Below are 17593 nucleotides of genomic sequence, written 5' to 3' on the forward strand. Positions count from 1 at the left end.
TTTGAGTTTTAATTTATAAAATGTATGCTGCCTAAAATATTTTAACCTTACTAATTTAACTAAAACAATGTTTTAGAAAATCAACAAATCTATTTATAAGAAACTTTAATTTTTAAAAAGAAAACGGATCAACAATGCCTATGAGTTATTAACAAACAAGTACTTATTTATAGGTCATACAGTTTAAAAGTTTGTAATTTCCTCTGAGTGTTATAACATGTTACTCAGAATTGCAATGATTTCTTTTTAAAGTTTGTTTCTGATGTTGGAAGGTTGGATTGTGAAGGTAACAGAAATCTTTTGGACATTTGAAATTGTTTAGTGATACAAAAAATCAGTAACATGTTTTGGGATCTGCAATCTGATCCCTTCCTTTGGTGGATAACTATCCTAACACATAATTACAAACCACATTAAAGTAAAACAATCATACCAAAGCATTGTGATATGCCTAAGTTAGAAATCACACATGCTGTTTGTGAACTCCATGCTCATCCAATCTGTAAGATGTACACTTATGCCTTTGAAGACTAAGGCTTATCTGCCAGCCTTAGCATTTTTATCTGCTTGTCCAATGAGACCTGATGATTTATGCAAAAAGATCACAGGCCTACTCGTCGGCCCATTTTGGTATCTGTAGTTTGGATCTTACATTTTTCAATTTATCTGTATTAATAAGACTATGCATTAAAAATGCTACTTAAAGATCCCTATAATATAAATAGTTAACATTTCAATTTAATAATTATAATTTACGTGCCCAATGGCATTGTTCTTCTATGACTGTCCAGCCGCTCAGCTGTTTAGCGACAGCTGTCAGCCGGAAAACTTTGTAGTTATTCGTTATTGCACAATTTCATTTTAGTTGCTTTTGATTTGTAGCATGTGATTATTAACAACTAACAGTGAAATTGTGAGTGTGTTTATTATTTCACAATTAAACGAAAAAATATATACTCAAGTATAGGTACACAAATGGACATTCAGGCTTAATTGCTGGTGAATCCCCCTGGTGATTTTTACTGTATGACAATGGTACTGATAATCATTCTTTCGGCCCTTCAACATATAAAAGAGGATTTTCTAAAGAAGACAACGTACCCAGAACAGGAGTTGTTACCTCAGATGATGATTCCTTCAACGGTGACGAATCCACGTCAGCTCAAGCTTCGAGTCCAGTTCAAAAGTCAAAAACAATGTTTTCATCATAACTTTTTTTTAAACCTAACTTGATAAATCTTTGTACTCTTTTCTTCACAATAAGATGCAATTACAATAAATGGTTTACCACAGGTGAATTATGTACCTATTAAACTACAATTATTTTGAAAGATAATGGAAAAAACTTAATATTATGTATACAAATATAGGGTGGGGCATATGTCAGTTTCCCCAGAAAAGAAATTTAAAGGTGTTATAGGTTAATTGAATAAAACACTTTTAGGCAAGAAAACAAATTCATTATATGAAATTACTTACATATTACCATACAATGTTATAGAAATGTCCACCTTGATTTTGTATACACTTCATACGATTGAGAACAGAATCACAAATTTTTAGCAACAAAGGTTTATCGTTATTAACAAGTTCAAATGCATTTCTAATTAGGTTTCTGAGTTCGTCAAGATTTTGCGGTTTTGAAGCATACACAGTCTCCTTTATAATACCCAGTGAAAAACCACATGGAATCAGGTCTGGCGAGCGCGCAGGCCAGTTGATTGTACCACAGCGACCAATCCATTCATTAAATGTGCTATTTAAAAAATCTCGAAATAGTTGATCGCAAGAAATTTGGATCAGCCTCTGAGCGGACAATTTTTGTCTCACAGAATTCCAATCACCTATTGGAATCATCCTTGTGAAGCACTTGGAGTAAAGATAGATGGTAAGGTTTAAATTGCTTTAACATTCTTTGCATGCTTCTTGATATATCTAGTTCAGCAGATGCCTTACGAACCGATTTACCGGGACTGGCTACAAAAGCTTGAGCAACTGATTTCAGGTTTTCTTCGTTGCAAATTGATCGTGGACGACCACACTTCGGGGCATTTCAAACACTTCCTGTGTTTTCAAATTTCTTATTTAACTTCCCCACATATTTTCGCTTGGGTATCGCGACACCTGGACATTTACCACTAAATTCTTCAATTATTATAGCAGTATTTTTATTGTGCTTTCACCACAACTGAAGGATGTAAACTTGTTGTTGGGTTGTAAACATTTTAAAAACACACACAAACAAATAACAGATGCAAAGAGCGTCACTTTTCACTAGCCACTGGAACAGACAACAATGAATTTACTCCGTGTTACGGTCAACTTAACATTGTTACCAACCTATCGAAACAAAATATCCCAATTTATGGGGAAACTGACATATGCGCCACCCTGTATTATCAGGGTTATGAATTTTTTTACTGAAAACGCAAAACTGGTATCTTTTGGCATAGCCTTTTTCATATGACTTGCCTTGTTTATTGATGGTCATTATTATCTTAGTACTCAATTTGTATACTAATTAAAACAAATTATTTCAATGTTCTATTACTGATTTTAGATACGATACTAACACTACAAGTTATTCTCTTTTTTATGTATGAACTACTCACACAAAACTTGTCAAAACATGACTTTTTTTAAAACCTTGACAAGCTGTTGCTCCTAAACGAGTAAGTAAAAAAACAATTTTAAAGAATAAAAAGGTCTTAAACGTGTTTTGTATCCGAAATTGTAATAAAATATAGTGTTCTATATTAAAATGTAACAGTTGGTTGCCATATTGGAAAATGACAGAACAATTATGTAATTAAATTAATATTTTTAATGAGTACTAAAAATTAGACGAAGTCTCACATTTAAACTTTCCTGCAAATTCAATCATTTTGAGACACCAAAGATGCCACAGTTAAGATGGAAAGTAGGGAGTTAAGCAAGAGAATTATCTTATGTTTATGTTAAGTGGCTCTCTGGATTTAGTGGTAAGCTAACTCCCATCTCTTTCATTTGGATTGATTGATCACAGCTTTTATTATTTTGATTATGAAACAGTTGTTAAAGGAAGTGATATTGTGGTTGGCAGAGTGTTAGGGGACAGGTTTGTCATTGGGTTTGTTTCATTTATGTGGTGTGTAGGCTATTGGACTTCAGGCCTTTGCACTCAAGTTTACAAATCAAATTTTCAGTGTAACAAGCATGGTGCCATTTACAGAGCATACATACATACATAAATTTATATACCAACATTGCCTACAATCTCTATAACATTCTCATGAAACAATCCTACAATCTTCTCCAACTGCAATGTTTAAAAACCAGCCAACTTAAAATTCATGCTTCTACGTCATAAAGTCCCATACCCCAATAACTCACATTCTACCTCAGAACATGGCTTCTATCCATGTAAACACAAGAAGTGCAAGACTTATGAAGCAATAGTTCAAGACCTCTGCCACCCAAGCAGTGTATTAATTAAGGTGGTGCAATCGATTTTGGGTTGAGTAAAATTTTAAAAATATAATATTCACAATCCTACAACAAACCCTTCCTGAAGACAGATAAAGAAAAAAAAAACTTTTTGGATCACTTCACGAGAAATTATACACATTTGAAGTAGTCATTTTGGGCCTTTTTAAAATCAGGCCCGATGGAAGACTTCTGATGATACGGATTTCAAATTTTCACAGTAAGTATGTGAGATATGATGAGAGGGCATGACATATTTTTACTTTGAAAAACATGATTTAATTTTTCCACTATTTAGAAAACGTTACGGAAAAAATATTAGTTTTATATATTTTGCAAATAAAAGTATGTTACTCCCTCTGGAATAATGATGTATAAAATTTGGAGTTTTTTAATTGTCAAAAACTTATTCATATGGAATCTGTGTTGACTCTTTTTAAAAAGAAACTGAGCGCCTTCAGATTTTCAGTCTGCTAATTTAAAGGCCTATAATTCCTCTAAAGTGATTGAAAACATGTTTTACTAGATCACTTCTCAAAGAGATTCGTTGAAAAGTTAACCTGAGCTTCACGGCCTATCTTCCAGGTCGTCATTAATTTTTGTCTGCCTGTCTGTCCGAACGTTATTTCAAAAACTAACTGACTTATATACATGAAATACACTTCACTTTTATACAAGAAACATGGAGTTCAATGGTGGTGCATGTCCAATCATGTTATTTGACCGAGCGTCATTGAAGCCTATCACTGACACAATTTCTTGTTTGTCTGCCGAGGGGATAGAAAGTTTAACTTCTGTATTACTGTCTGCCTTTCCGCAAGGCACATCAAGACTGGAATGAGCTATAGACTTCAATCTCGATGAAGCGTATTATGCGACACGTGGTGTGGCGTACTCCTACCTTGTTTGTATATAGAAAAGACAACAGTTTGATGATGGTTTCAATAGATGATTCGCAAAATCAAAATTACCCAAGGTTTTGCAAACATGACAACTTGGATAATACAGAAATTATGAGTATAATGTTTAACTTTACTTAAAGTTTATGTATTTTGTGAAAATGCTGAAATTATTAACTTAAATTTTACACAAAATGTGCCATCTAACCTTTCTCAATTTTGAAAACAGGTAAAAAATGTGTCATATGGTATGTATTATAAAATAAATAGTTATCCCCGTCTACTGGAAGTTTTTTTAATGAAAGGCTATCGTGTTGTCCTATACATTATCATAAATCCTGATATACTATCATATTGATACAATCCAACATAGGACTTTCAAGGAATGTTTTTTTTTGTAATTCTTTAAAGGATGTGCAAGTGTAGTATGTGATAAATCTTTAACGAGATCAAATAGTTATAACGTATTTAACCTCTTGATCTCTGATAAAAAAATGTTAAAATATTATCCTTAATAACAATGTCTGTTAAATTCTGTGCATACTACATTTTCAGATTTTTATGAGCAGGATATCGAAACCTCCAGATCAGTAGGGGTGGCCCCCTAAAAATGTTTGATATATTAGGTCCTAAAATTATTTTATAGTACTTTTGAACTAATAAAGAGGGCAAAGTGGAGTAGAGCGTTAGAGTGTATAAATTTTGCAGTAAAAACACTCTACCACCAATCACCAGTAAGCTTACACTGGAATAGTTAAAATCTTCTGCAACAAATTCAGTTTATATGTAGTTTGTTTAGGAGAAGTCTGTCGTCTCGTTTAACCTAATGTTAAAGTTGTCATATATCAGTAACAGTTATATAATACTACTATAGCCAGGAAAAACAAACTTCTTGACATGTTACGACTCTTAACTAACTGTTATACCTTCAATTTAAGTTTTCATACCTTCAGAATTTTGTAATACAGTACATATACATGTTATAAATAAAAATTACATTAAAAACTCGAATATTTCTGAAATATACTTTTTTAATGGTTATTATAGAGTAAATTCAGGTATGTCATACAAAGGAGATTGACAGTAAAAAATATTTAGTGTCTGCAAATATATGTGCAGTGTTGTTTATTTCGTAAATTAAAATAGTTATAAAGATTGAATTTATATATTTGATTATAATTGATTTTCCAACATAAATGTTACTTTTAGTCCAAAATAAACTAATAAGGGATTTATTTCTGAAATAAAATGCTCTTGGGAGGAGACAGGTCTCGTTTAGACAGCTCCTGGAGGGACTAAACCTACAAACCTTATCTAAACAAAAAATAATTAACACGGACTGAAAGTAACAGAGTGATATGGATTACCTTATTTATCAGTAAGAAAGGACTTTCCAACTTATTTGATCTCCAAACGTCCTATCTACTACTGTTATGATGTATAATCGAAACCAGGACCTCACGTTCTACAATTATTTGGATTTTATCCTTACTACATCAAAAAGAGTAATACGGGTTTGACATATCTGTATAACAAGTATGATCTGCTTAAAATATATATACGGTTTAGGAATTGCTGCCGGTTTAAGAAAAACAAGGCAGATTTCACTGAGGGGGGATCTACCATCTCAAAACGTCAAACTAAATATGCATTTTTAATTTGATGTTAATTTGTAGAACACTGATGGTATGATGACTATGAAGATTGGTATGATACTTGTAACACTTCCAAATATTTGAAAACTCTATTGCCTTGAAACCTTAGAAACAAAAATCTTAGAAACATACATTTGTTTGTAAAAACATAAAATTGATTTAGTTACAATCAACCAGAAATTATGTTTTACTATGTTAATATATTTACTTATAATGATCAACTATATACTTTGTATATTTCCAAAAGAATGGTTATATTTCAGTTTTCATTGTAAAAAACACAAACAAGACTTTTAGAATTCTCAGATCATTCACGTTTGTTATATGTTTTATTCTGTATAATATATATCTTTACGGGAATAATAGTGAACACATAATTAGCATAATTTATAGCCAATTCAAACTGAAGCTAAACAATATTTGTATAAGTTTATTTCCTAGTCTCAACCAATAGAAAGTTTCAGGATGACGGCCATCTGTGATTGTACAAAGTTTTGGTCTGGGATATTTTACAACATAAATTAGAATTGAGACAGAATTTTTAAGCAATTTAAGGCTACTGTTATTCTTGATATTTTTTTCCATAAAAGCGGTTGTTCAAAAGTTCAACACTGCATCATTTTAATTCAATTATTTACCAATACCTACACAATATTACAGTTTTTTTAAAACACATTAATATTACGAGGGCAAATCAAATATAAACGGTAATTTTCAAAATTATATTTATTGAATAATACTATACAGAAACTATACTTTCAACATTTTTCAATGTAGTCTCTCCTGCATTATCTACGCACTTCTGCCACCGATTTGGAAGCTTGAATATTCCCTGTTCATAAAAAAGATTGAGGGCGAGTTGTTAACCAATCGCGCACGTGCTTTTCGACGTCTTCATTGTTTTCAAATCGTTTTCCTCCAAGTGATTCTTTCAGGGGCGCAAACAAAAAATAGTCACAAGGGGACAGGTCTGGACTGTAAGGAGGGTGTTCGAGAGTTTCCCAGCCCATTTCTTCCAATTTATCCCTTGTCAACAATGCGGTGTGAGGCCTTGCGTTGTCATGGAGAAGGATGACATCTCTAATGGGCACACCTCGTCTTTTGTTCCGGTAACTGGTTTTTGCAGACTGTAGCACCTGGCAGTAGTAAGCCGCATTCACTGTTCGTTGATCGTGAAGAAAATCAATGAGTAGAACTCCCCTTGAATCAACAAAAATTGTTGCAAGAACTTTTCCGGCTGAGAGACGAGTTTTGGCTTTCACTGGGCAGCCTTCATCCTTCCTTCGCCACTCCTTACTTGCCATTTTCGATTCGGGAGTGTAATGGTGGACCCACGTCTCATCACATGTGACGATGCGCCTCAAAAAATCTTCACCTTCTTTTTGAAATCGTTGCAGAAGTCTCCCAGCAATCTCCGACCTGACCTGTTTTTGATTTCCGGTCAACAACCTCGGAACCCAGCGAGCACTAATTTTTCTGAAGCCAAGGTGGTCTGTGATTGCAGACTGAACACTCCCGTAGCTGATACCAATTTCCGACGAGATTTCTTGAACAGTTAACCGGCGATCACCTTCAATAAGTTGTCGAATCGCACTAATGTTGTCATCTGTAAGACTTGACCTTGGGCGTCGACCATGACTTTCGTTTTCAACACGTTCTCGGCCATCCCTAAATTCTCTGGCCCACGTATACACTCGATTTTGAGACAGAGTAGTGTCCCCAAACTGTGCCTGCAAACGAGTAAAAATTAACACCTTCATTTGTTAAAAATTTTATGACGATGCGTTGCGCAACAGATGGATGTACCTCTTGCTCGGTCATGGCTGTACTGAAGGCAGAACACAACGCTAGTTTGAAGCAAGCAGTTCCCCCCACTCCTATTAAGCAAAACGACAATCGCCCACAGCCGCATCACGTCCGAACGTGTTTGGTACAGTCAACAGTAAAATTACCGTTTATATTTGATTTGCCCTCGTACGAAATAATTGACAAATTTTATTACACTTACATTTTTTTATAACTCTTATGCTTTAAAGTTGACGGCCACTCACAATTTGGGAAAAGAATAGTTATAACTGAGTTTTTATTTTTAAAGTTCTAAAAACCAATTTTGAACACATTCATACATTGTTTTGCCAAACAAGTTTTTGTTACAAATGTTTGCACGTTCAACCTCATAAAATTGATATATAATAAGACAAGTGTACGAGTATGTTTATTGGTACATAAATAAACTTCAGAATTTTATGAAGATAGCAATACTAATTACTTGTATTGAGAATAAAAATATTTATTATGAATTTCTAAAAGAACACATGAAAAACATGGAATAGTACCCTGCTACATTAGAAACTGCCAGTCTAGGGTTCTGGAGGACGGAGGGAGTTAGATGAGCAAGTGGGACAGATAACTAATTCCTGGTACTTGGAAGTGGAGGGCAATGGGCCTGCGGGCTGCTTATCGCAGGAACGGTAAAACAACAGGAAACAATGTTGCTCATGTGATCTAGCGGTCAGAGTGTGGGATACTGACGCAAGCATAACCTTAAAGAGCATCATACTTGTGCCACTGAAAATATGATTTACCAACTTGAATGCAAGTGCATAGGCATAACTAGACGTAACTTTTAGCTTACGCAACTTATAATTTGGTAACTTATAGCTTACGCACCTGCATGGTGGCTCCAACAATACATAAAAAACAAATCCAAACCTGTTACCCGTTACTCTGCCAGCCACAAAATCATGTCCTTCAACAACTGTTTCACAACCAAACTAGTAAAAGCCCTAACCAATTAATCCCAAATGAGAAGATTGAGTTAGCCTACCAGTGGGTAACTAAATCCAGAGAGCCTCCTAATCTAACATAGATCATTTCCTTGTTATACCCCCCTTTTCCTTAGTTTACTAAAGAACTGGAAACATGAAGTTTATAGATATAGTGTTGTATGCTAATATAGTATAGTGTATAAAATAGACTCAGTAAAGGGCAACCTTTTTTAGCTTGGTATCACTGTATACTTCAAATAGAACGAGGGTTCTATGCTTGGCAAAGTGCCCAGTTGGCACAAACCTTCACTTTAATGTGTCTTTTTTCATGTCTCTATACAAAAATGAATATCCTTCTACTCTGATAAAGATAAGCTTGATTTTCCAATCCTGTTAAATCTTTCAAGTTTAAAAGACTATAAAGTATTTTTGAAACTAAAGTTACTTGTAAATGGTCTATTCTTTAAAATTGATTCAATTCCAAAGTTCCAAAATGAAGTTTAATTTAAAAAACCAGGAGTAATATTTAGACAAAGGGCTATTTCTAGGATAACAATCTGGTATAGTTTCCAAATTATTGTACAACTTAAGAGATACAATAAAATAACTGCCTTCTTTCTATAAGGCTTGTGGAAATTCTAAAGGATGGTTCTGGAATAGTGATGATGAACAATCATTTGCCAACTCATAAGAAGCCTCATTATCTATAACATTCATGTGACCAGTTATCCAGAAGAAAATAAGGATTTCTGATCTTCCCAGCCTAAAACGCTCAAGTAGTAGTGGTGAAGTATCAGTGTATTATGAGTAAACAGTGCTGCATTTAGGTGAATCTTGTTGAGACAAACCTTTTAAATCATCAAGCACTGCAAGTGATAGAACCCACAACTGTCTTCTCCATTAACACTTCTGTGTAATAGTGTTAAAACCTACATTTTTCCCAATTACTTTCCAGTACTGTAGCTCAACAGATTTTAAGGCTGGACTAATACAGATTAGCTGTTTAAAATCTCTCTATAAGTACAAAGCACTTCGACTGTGGTGTTGCCAGTATGAAAAAATACCATATAACCAAACAAGGATTTTAAACAGAAAAACATGGTTTAATTACACATATTTAATCGTGCAGTGAAATCTTTCGACAAAATATACTAAAGCAAGGAAGTTTAGGAAAGCAGATATGGAACTGAATGATAAAATCCAACACAATGGTACTTAAATTTATTTTCCTTGTGAAGCGACAGGTTTTGGAAACAACTAAGATAGGAAGGTTGGAATGGAACCAGAAATGGATCAAGAACTGGAATGTTTGATGAATAAGAATGTCATGGAATGTCCAAATGGTACGAGTCCCACAACTGTGGTGGAAATGGATATAAAATAAAAGACACACTGTGAGTAAATTTTATTGCTGTTAAAACACAACAATAAACTTTCATTTGAATTAGAAACAACTATATACAATATTTAGAAACTGTAACACTTACAAATAAATTATAACAAAATGTTTAATACTATTTCATTTGTAAGAATAAGTTCAGTTTGACGCTTTAAATATTGAGAGAGTTAGCATTAAGGTTTGCACAAGTTCTTTTCATATTTAAATACAAATGAAGAATTTGAATTGAAGTGAATTGACTTTTGTAAAGCACTTCACATTTACTTTGGTTTCAATCTATTTACTTACGCACACTGACTCACTTAAAATAGACTGTCATTGGTGGCAAGTTGTAAACACATTAGACCAAAAACAGACATGATAATAATATTTTTAAGCACATTGTTTAAATGTTTTTGTGCGCTGGCCTCATAATGTTGTTATAGAGCTGTACAGAAAATGTGAGCTATACAGTTCTATATAAAGCTATATTCCTCTGCTGTTCATAAGGAATCAAAAATACTTAAGATTTTAACCACAATATAACTAAATATTAGTTGAATCTAAAAGAATTATACCCTTGAATATTGTGTTTAAGATTAAGGTTTATGTAAATTTAATAAAAATGTGGCTATTATATTTTTCACTGTTTTCAATTAATATTAGAATAAGTATGTTTTCACTATTTTATATGATAAAAGTCGTTAAATAAATTGATTTCCATCTCCACTTTCTAAAACTTATAATATTAATAACAAGAGCTTGTGAATATATACACATTTTTATAGTAGAGATGAATCAATTACAACAAATTAATTTGATTCCAACATTTTTGTTTATATGTTTGTTCATTATCATGTTATCTTCTACTATAACTTGCCCTCTTGGTTGTGCCAAAATCGTTTGTTTTGTGTCAAAAATAAAAAGATTATGCAGGGGTATGCAGTTCTTATACTGCACCGTGTTCTGATTAGATTTCATTATTGATAGTTTGATGCAAAATGTTTACAAAATCAAAATGATCCTAAAAGATATAAGCATAAATTCTTCCATCTTCAATGTCAATACAATGCACCGAAAAGTATCACATGTTCATTACAATACCAAGATGCTGTCCTGAAAATACCCAACAAATGTCACCAGTTTTCACTATATCAGTAAACTACTGATGGAATTGAAAAGGCAATCGTACTAAATATGTTTTTAAACAGTAATGTGACAACAACAAACAGTTTAAACAATACATTTGTATACAAAATTCCAAGAACATATGGATCTTGGAATTGAGCATGGGTCAATCCCAAAACATATATATGTGAAACCCCACTATAACTTTTCTCATTGATATTGACCCAATCCAAAATTATAACCAGAAAAATTTTCAAATGAATTCAGGGTTTTTATCATTCTTTGTCTTTCAAATCTCTGTTTTAGATATTTTAAGGATTATCTAGTGTTATTGAATGTTTAATAAGGATTTAAATTCGAGAATCGATTGATGAGATTCACCTTATTACTAATATCGCCTTGCCACTAGGTGGTCTCAAGGACGATCAAGGGAAATATGTTACTGAGCCGGAGGGAGTTCTAAAAGTAATTATGAGAACACACTTTCCGGACTGTATCATTGGCTGAGCTTTAGAGAAGCCTATCACGCATTGGGCTGGAAAAATTTCATTTCCGTCTGTCTGTCTGTCTGCACGATATCTCGAAACAAATGGACCTATAGACTTGAAATTTTGCATGAAGCTTTATTTATACATTCAATGTTGGTGCATGTCACTCCATGGGATTTGGCTGAGCGTTAACAAATATTTTTACATTGGTCTTATGGGTAACCATGATGGAAACGAGAAAATTGCTGAATAAATAAATCTGTAAACAATCTGTATACAATCATATGATATTTTAACAAGTGACACTTTTATTCATATGCTAAAAAGAAAATATAATAAATTGGAGTAAATGTTAAAAGCTAGTGACAACATTAAAACTTCAGCGCACTCTTATATTATAGTACCCTTACTGAATATAAATAGGAACGTATCATGTGCCAAGATATCTAGAGAAAGATTTCATCTCAACACTTCGAATTTTCCATCAACATTCATTTCTATGCTGACAAGAATGAGTTCTATGACGGTGCATGTCAAAACATGGTATTTGGCTGAGTGTCATTAAAGCCTATCACTCAGTAAGCTTATATGATTTCCCTTTTGTTCCCGCAAGATGTAAAATTGTTTTTCTGTGGGAGTGCCTGCATGTTTATCTGTTCACAAGATGTCTAGAGAATGAAATAAGCTGAATAGAATTGAAAGTTTTCATGCAACCCCAGTGAAGCCTAGTTGCATACGACACGTGGTATGGCATATTCTTTCCTCTTTATGACAAGGATCAATCACTTTGCTGTAGAAGGAGACCTGCAGGGCATGCCAGTTACTCACAATGGAGTTTGGTGTGTTGTGTTATAACCTTTAGAAGGATTGAGTGGACAATCAACTCGTTTAGCCCTTACGGATCTTCTGGGGGGACAGAGTGAGACCTTTTTGCTAACAGCAGGAGTAGGATCTTGTCCTTCCCCAATTGAGCAGGTTGTTCAGGGCCTCTGTGGCCCTCAGGTATGTTCCTATATCCCGAAGAGTATCCAGGGTAGTGTTTATACTAAAGCAGGGGAGGTTCGCCTGGATCGGCTTAAAGGGCTTAGGCCGATATGTACTGTCCTCCTTTCTTCTCAAAACGATGGAGATGATTACTACGTTTGTTTAGGAGGAATCTCTTTTGGAATGCCCTCTTAATCCAAATCAGCATACTTACTTTCTAGGACGATCATGAGACTCAGCCCTGCATCAATTGGTATGCAGGATATAGAAGGCACTAGTCACGAAAGAAGTAGCCATAGTGTCTCTGGAGATCGAAGAAGCTTTTGACAACATAGGCACTCAGGCGATTGTAAATGTAGTCTCGAGACATTTATTGATGGTTAGATTTGTGACTAGATAAGGGCAGTGCTCATGGATAGGGTGGTTACTACCACTCTTACAGGAGTATCAGTGCAAGGACTACATGGGGTTTTTCCCAGAGTGGCCCTTTCTCCCCTTCTGTGGAACCTAGTTGTGGATGACCAGCTAGCATCTTTGAATAATAGTGGCGTCTTTGTACAGAGATATACAGATGACATTGTAATTCTTGTGAATGATTTAACACAAGAGTCATGGATCTGACCAATGGAGCTCTGAATATGGTGGGAAACTAGTGTGAAGGGATGGGCCTTACTGTCAACCCCACCAAACTTGCTGTGGTCTCTTTTGCAAGAAGGCAGCAGTTGGAAGGTATTGGTCCATTCTTACTGAAAGGATCTTCCATCGAGTTGAAAGTCTGAAGTCAAGTACCTAGGCAGTACTTTGGTCTGCCTCAGGCTGCTACTGTGGGTAGTGCAAAATTAGCATCCTGATTCAGGAGGATGCTTTGCACATGATTTTTGATCTGATGCCTCAAAGACTTTTCTTCGATAAACCCTTCAGGGTTATGATAGCTTCTAGAGAAGCTTGGTCGGGGAAAAGAAATTTCTTCCACCAGCGGAGCATGAGTGGTTTATGGATGGCTCTAAAACAAAAAGTGGCGCAGGCGTTAAAATTGTGGGAGTGAAACTAGGGAGCTAGTGGTCCCTATGAATCCTTAATGTACAGTTTTTCCTTAATGCCCTGGTTTCCTTGGGCTCAGCGACCAACAAGACGGGTCCTCTGTTTCTGAGGTATTTCAAGATGTGAATCCTTTAGAGTTGTCTTGAAGTGGGTTCACACTAAACATGGAAGAAGATGGAGACTGCATCTGGGTCTGAGGATGAATAGATTATTCCTGCAGTCGCCTTTCCCCGGGTGGCGTATGATCTTCTCTCATTGGATAGATCTGTGTCTTCTCAGGTTATAGGTTATATTACAGAACATGATCATCTGATCTCCACATCTTAGCAGAGTCTGGATTGTGTGACAGGTAGGAAGAAATTTCTGAACACTTGCTTTTTGTCCTGCAATAGCAAGGTGGTGACAATACGTCTTTTCTGGTAGTCTGGACAACAGTGGTGAATTTCTCCAGGAGGACCTGATCGGTTGTTTTTGGCGGTTTGTAAAACTACTGACTGGCTTCATGGTATACTTCCGGGATGTGGAAAAGGCCTTTGAGACTTAAGTGCATGGTAGTAGGCTGCCTCTTAGAAGAAGGAGAAGAAGACGAAGAATATCATGTGATTGGCATTATGCAATTACCAATTGTGTTTATTTTATGCTTTGTATTTTAATAACCTTAGATAGATAACCAAATTAACAAATAGTCATAGTTTTTATATAAACAGAAAAACATTACAAGTGAGAAACTTTACATTACAAGTTAAGTTACATTACAAGTGAGTGCTAATCCCGTAATTTTACGGAACAGCGAAACTTCCGAAGAATGCTAATCCCGTAGTTTTACGTGGTTGTCATTTTAATTGATATTATATTACATTGTCCGTATTTAAACGGGTTTTGCCTACTCTACAATGTTATTTGGGTTTTTAGTAACACAATTAACCGCTAGAAAGCGTCAGATGTATTGAATGAGGTTAATGACAAAGCGACTTCGGTCGCATTGTTTACGTGCCGCTGACGTGACGTTCGTTGCAGCCGGCAGTCGATTTCGCAATCATGGCTTATCGCAGCTTGAACGACGGTTCGATCAGTGATGTATTAGATGAAGATAGTTTTATTGGTGTTGATAGTATTTTTGACGATTCTGACATCGATCCTGATTTCATGGAAGAAGATGAGACACATATTTCAGGTAAGAATAAGTCTATATAAACATCAGTCTAAAAGTTTGGTTATGTTATTGTTTTCGTGAATCAAACTATAATTTGTATTAAAATAAATTAACTTTATTCAACCAATACCCTATTCATATGAATAAAATGAAAAATATACTCATATTTTACACGGTATATTATTATGTTACAGATGCTGAAAACAGTACTGACGGCGAAAGTGATGCCGACGCATCAACATGTCGGCATAGTTTTTTTGTCAAAAAACTACAAAACATAAAAACATGATTTGTATTATTCAAAGGACAGTTTATATTTGTAAATGGGTCATTGTAAATAATAGTATATATGCTTAGTTTAGTTTTTTAAATAAAAAAACTGTCTCAAAAAAAATTTTTTTTTTCAAAAATATATGTTTTTCAAAAAAAGTTTTTATGTGTAGTTTTTTAAAAAAACACTAACAATCTCACGTTAAAATAAAGATGAAAGTAAGCTGAATTAAGGCATGTAAATATTTTTCTTATATCTTAAATACTTTTTTTTTAATAAATTTGTGAAAACCACCAAAAATGCCCAGCATTCTACAGAGTTGCATGTTATTTAGGGCCAGCACTCAAAGTGTTAAAAAGGTTAATCTCTTTAGTGAAATGTAAAATAGAAATTGTAAGCAGAAAAACTTGATATGCGGAAGATGTTTTAATGGAATTTTACTGTATTAAAATAGTAAGAAGTGGCTCAACTGTATTGTATTCTTAAAAAGTAACAATCTCATTAAATAATACAAATAATTTGAAAATTGTAACAAATTATAGTTTCAAAAAAGTATGTACGGTTTATAATCAGTTACGTAAAGGAATTAACAAAAAAGTTGTTTTTTAAGTTGTCAACTGGTACCACAACTAACAAGTATGTTTCCAGTTTTCACCACTTTGAAACTTTGCTTACACAATTAGTTTGGTTCAATGTCTGTTCACTGAAGATGGCTTTCTACAGCAAGACTGAAATATTTCAAGAATGTAATCGCGTAAGCAATGTTTTGGCATGGTGTGAATTGGAAACTTAATGTTGATATAAAGGTAAATATCATATAAATTTGTGATTTCTAATAAGTCTAAGAACAATTGAAAACAGTAGTTCAAACTGTTTTCTGAATCTTAACAGATTCTTATTGCTTCTCTTGTTTAATGTACAATGATGTTGTGTGTATCATTTGTCTGCAAGTGAAAAAATGCACAATGAAGGATTAATTATATTATCCACAGAGAAAATAAAATTTCCAATCTGATTGATGAGTTTTCACATAAACATGATAAAAAACATCTTGTTTAACTGAGTTCTTGTCATTACCTTGTTGACAATACCCAAACCTCAAGCATTTCTGTATCACTTTCAAACTTGTCTTTAACCCTTTACTTAGCATGTATGTATTTAGATAAATCACTCTGAAACAATTACACTACGCAGTTCTGATGAAAGAGCCGACATCATCATTCTTGTTAGTATCCCACTGTAGACTGTGCTGTGTGATCGTTATCCTCGTACTTGTGATTTGTGCTCAGGACTTGCATCCTCTCCAGTGACAACGCCTGGACTGGACTCCAAGCAGCTTTTAGGTATGTTTGAACCCTTTTCTTTCCCTTCTTTTCTTTCTGTTTGTTATTTTTTTATGTATTACTACCTCCCCCACCTGACGAAGAGGATAGATTCCAATCCTTGAAACGTTGTGTTATACCTTTTGTAATTCTGACTGAGTCTACTCTCATTAGTGTGACTCACTCACTATATACATATTTTATTTTTTCTCTTAGGACAAGAAGCTGAGAAACCCCCATTGCACTTATTCCTAAAAGGATATTTGTGCTTGCTTCCGGATATTCAGGATGGGTAAGATTAGGGCCACATCTGTCGAGATCCATGAGGAGGGATAGCACTATATCTTAGTCATGTCACATTGTAAGAAGGGGAGGCCAACCTCTCCAGTCACAGCGGGCAGGGGTAGCACACTCTTATGTACAGGCTAGCAACTGCCTTTAACAATAATAGAGGTCCTTCCACTCCAACAGCCATCCTCTGCATCAGACTAGATCTATCGTTCTACCCTTGTACCCCAATATTCCGACAGTTGCAGTTAGTTATGTGCCACTCCTGAACATCCATAGGGTACCTACATTTAAGTGACACATCAGTTTTGCTGTACCCAGTGTAGGTTCAACTGGAAGGTATAAACAAGCCAGAAGTGAGCACTCTAGTGAAGTACTGACTATGTAATGTCAAATAACGATTTAAGAATAGAATCTTTCTGTGTGATGGTAAGACAGCAGAATATCGCAGACTTACAATAAGAGTCTTGTATTTTCAAATGAGTTATCTCTTTATATTATTTTAGTAAAACATTTGTTTTGTCAAATTTTATTCCTTTTCATGACATGTACATGTACATGCCCAGTTAAATCAATACACAGAACTCCAGCTAGGACATCTATTCAACTGTTTTGTACATACAAAACTAATCATTTTAACCCTTCTCATGCCATAGATGGATATATTCCAATGATAGAATTTGACCGAAACTCCAAACATGATTATATCCAAAATTATGCATTGTGTCTCTTGGAGAGTTTTAAAGTTCACAA

The 17593-nt window shown here is 34.4% G+C and overlaps 1 protein-coding gene across 1 annotated transcript; it reads right to left on the reverse strand.

The window, feature by feature from the left end:
* Window positions 1-6855: 6855 nt before the first annotated feature.
* LOC124369412 (histone-lysine N-methyltransferase SETMAR-like) lies at window positions 6856-8695 on the reverse strand. Its single transcript, XM_046827420.1, has 2 exons — window positions 8690-8695; window positions 6856-7749 (listed from the first exon to the last, which is right to left on the reverse strand). The coding sequence occupies exons 1-2, from the start codon at window positions 8693-8695 to the stop codon at window positions 6856-6858; spliced, it is 900 nt and encodes a 299-aa protein (XP_046683376.1).
* Between the last annotated feature and the right edge of the window lie 8898 nt (window positions 8696-17593).

This window comes from Homalodisca vitripennis, chromosome X (assembly GCF_021130785.1).
Source record: "Homalodisca vitripennis isolate AUS2020 chromosome X, UT_GWSS_2.1, whole genome shotgun sequence".
Taxonomy (NCBI): Eukaryota; Metazoa; Arthropoda; class Insecta; order Hemiptera; family Cicadellidae; genus Homalodisca; species Homalodisca vitripennis.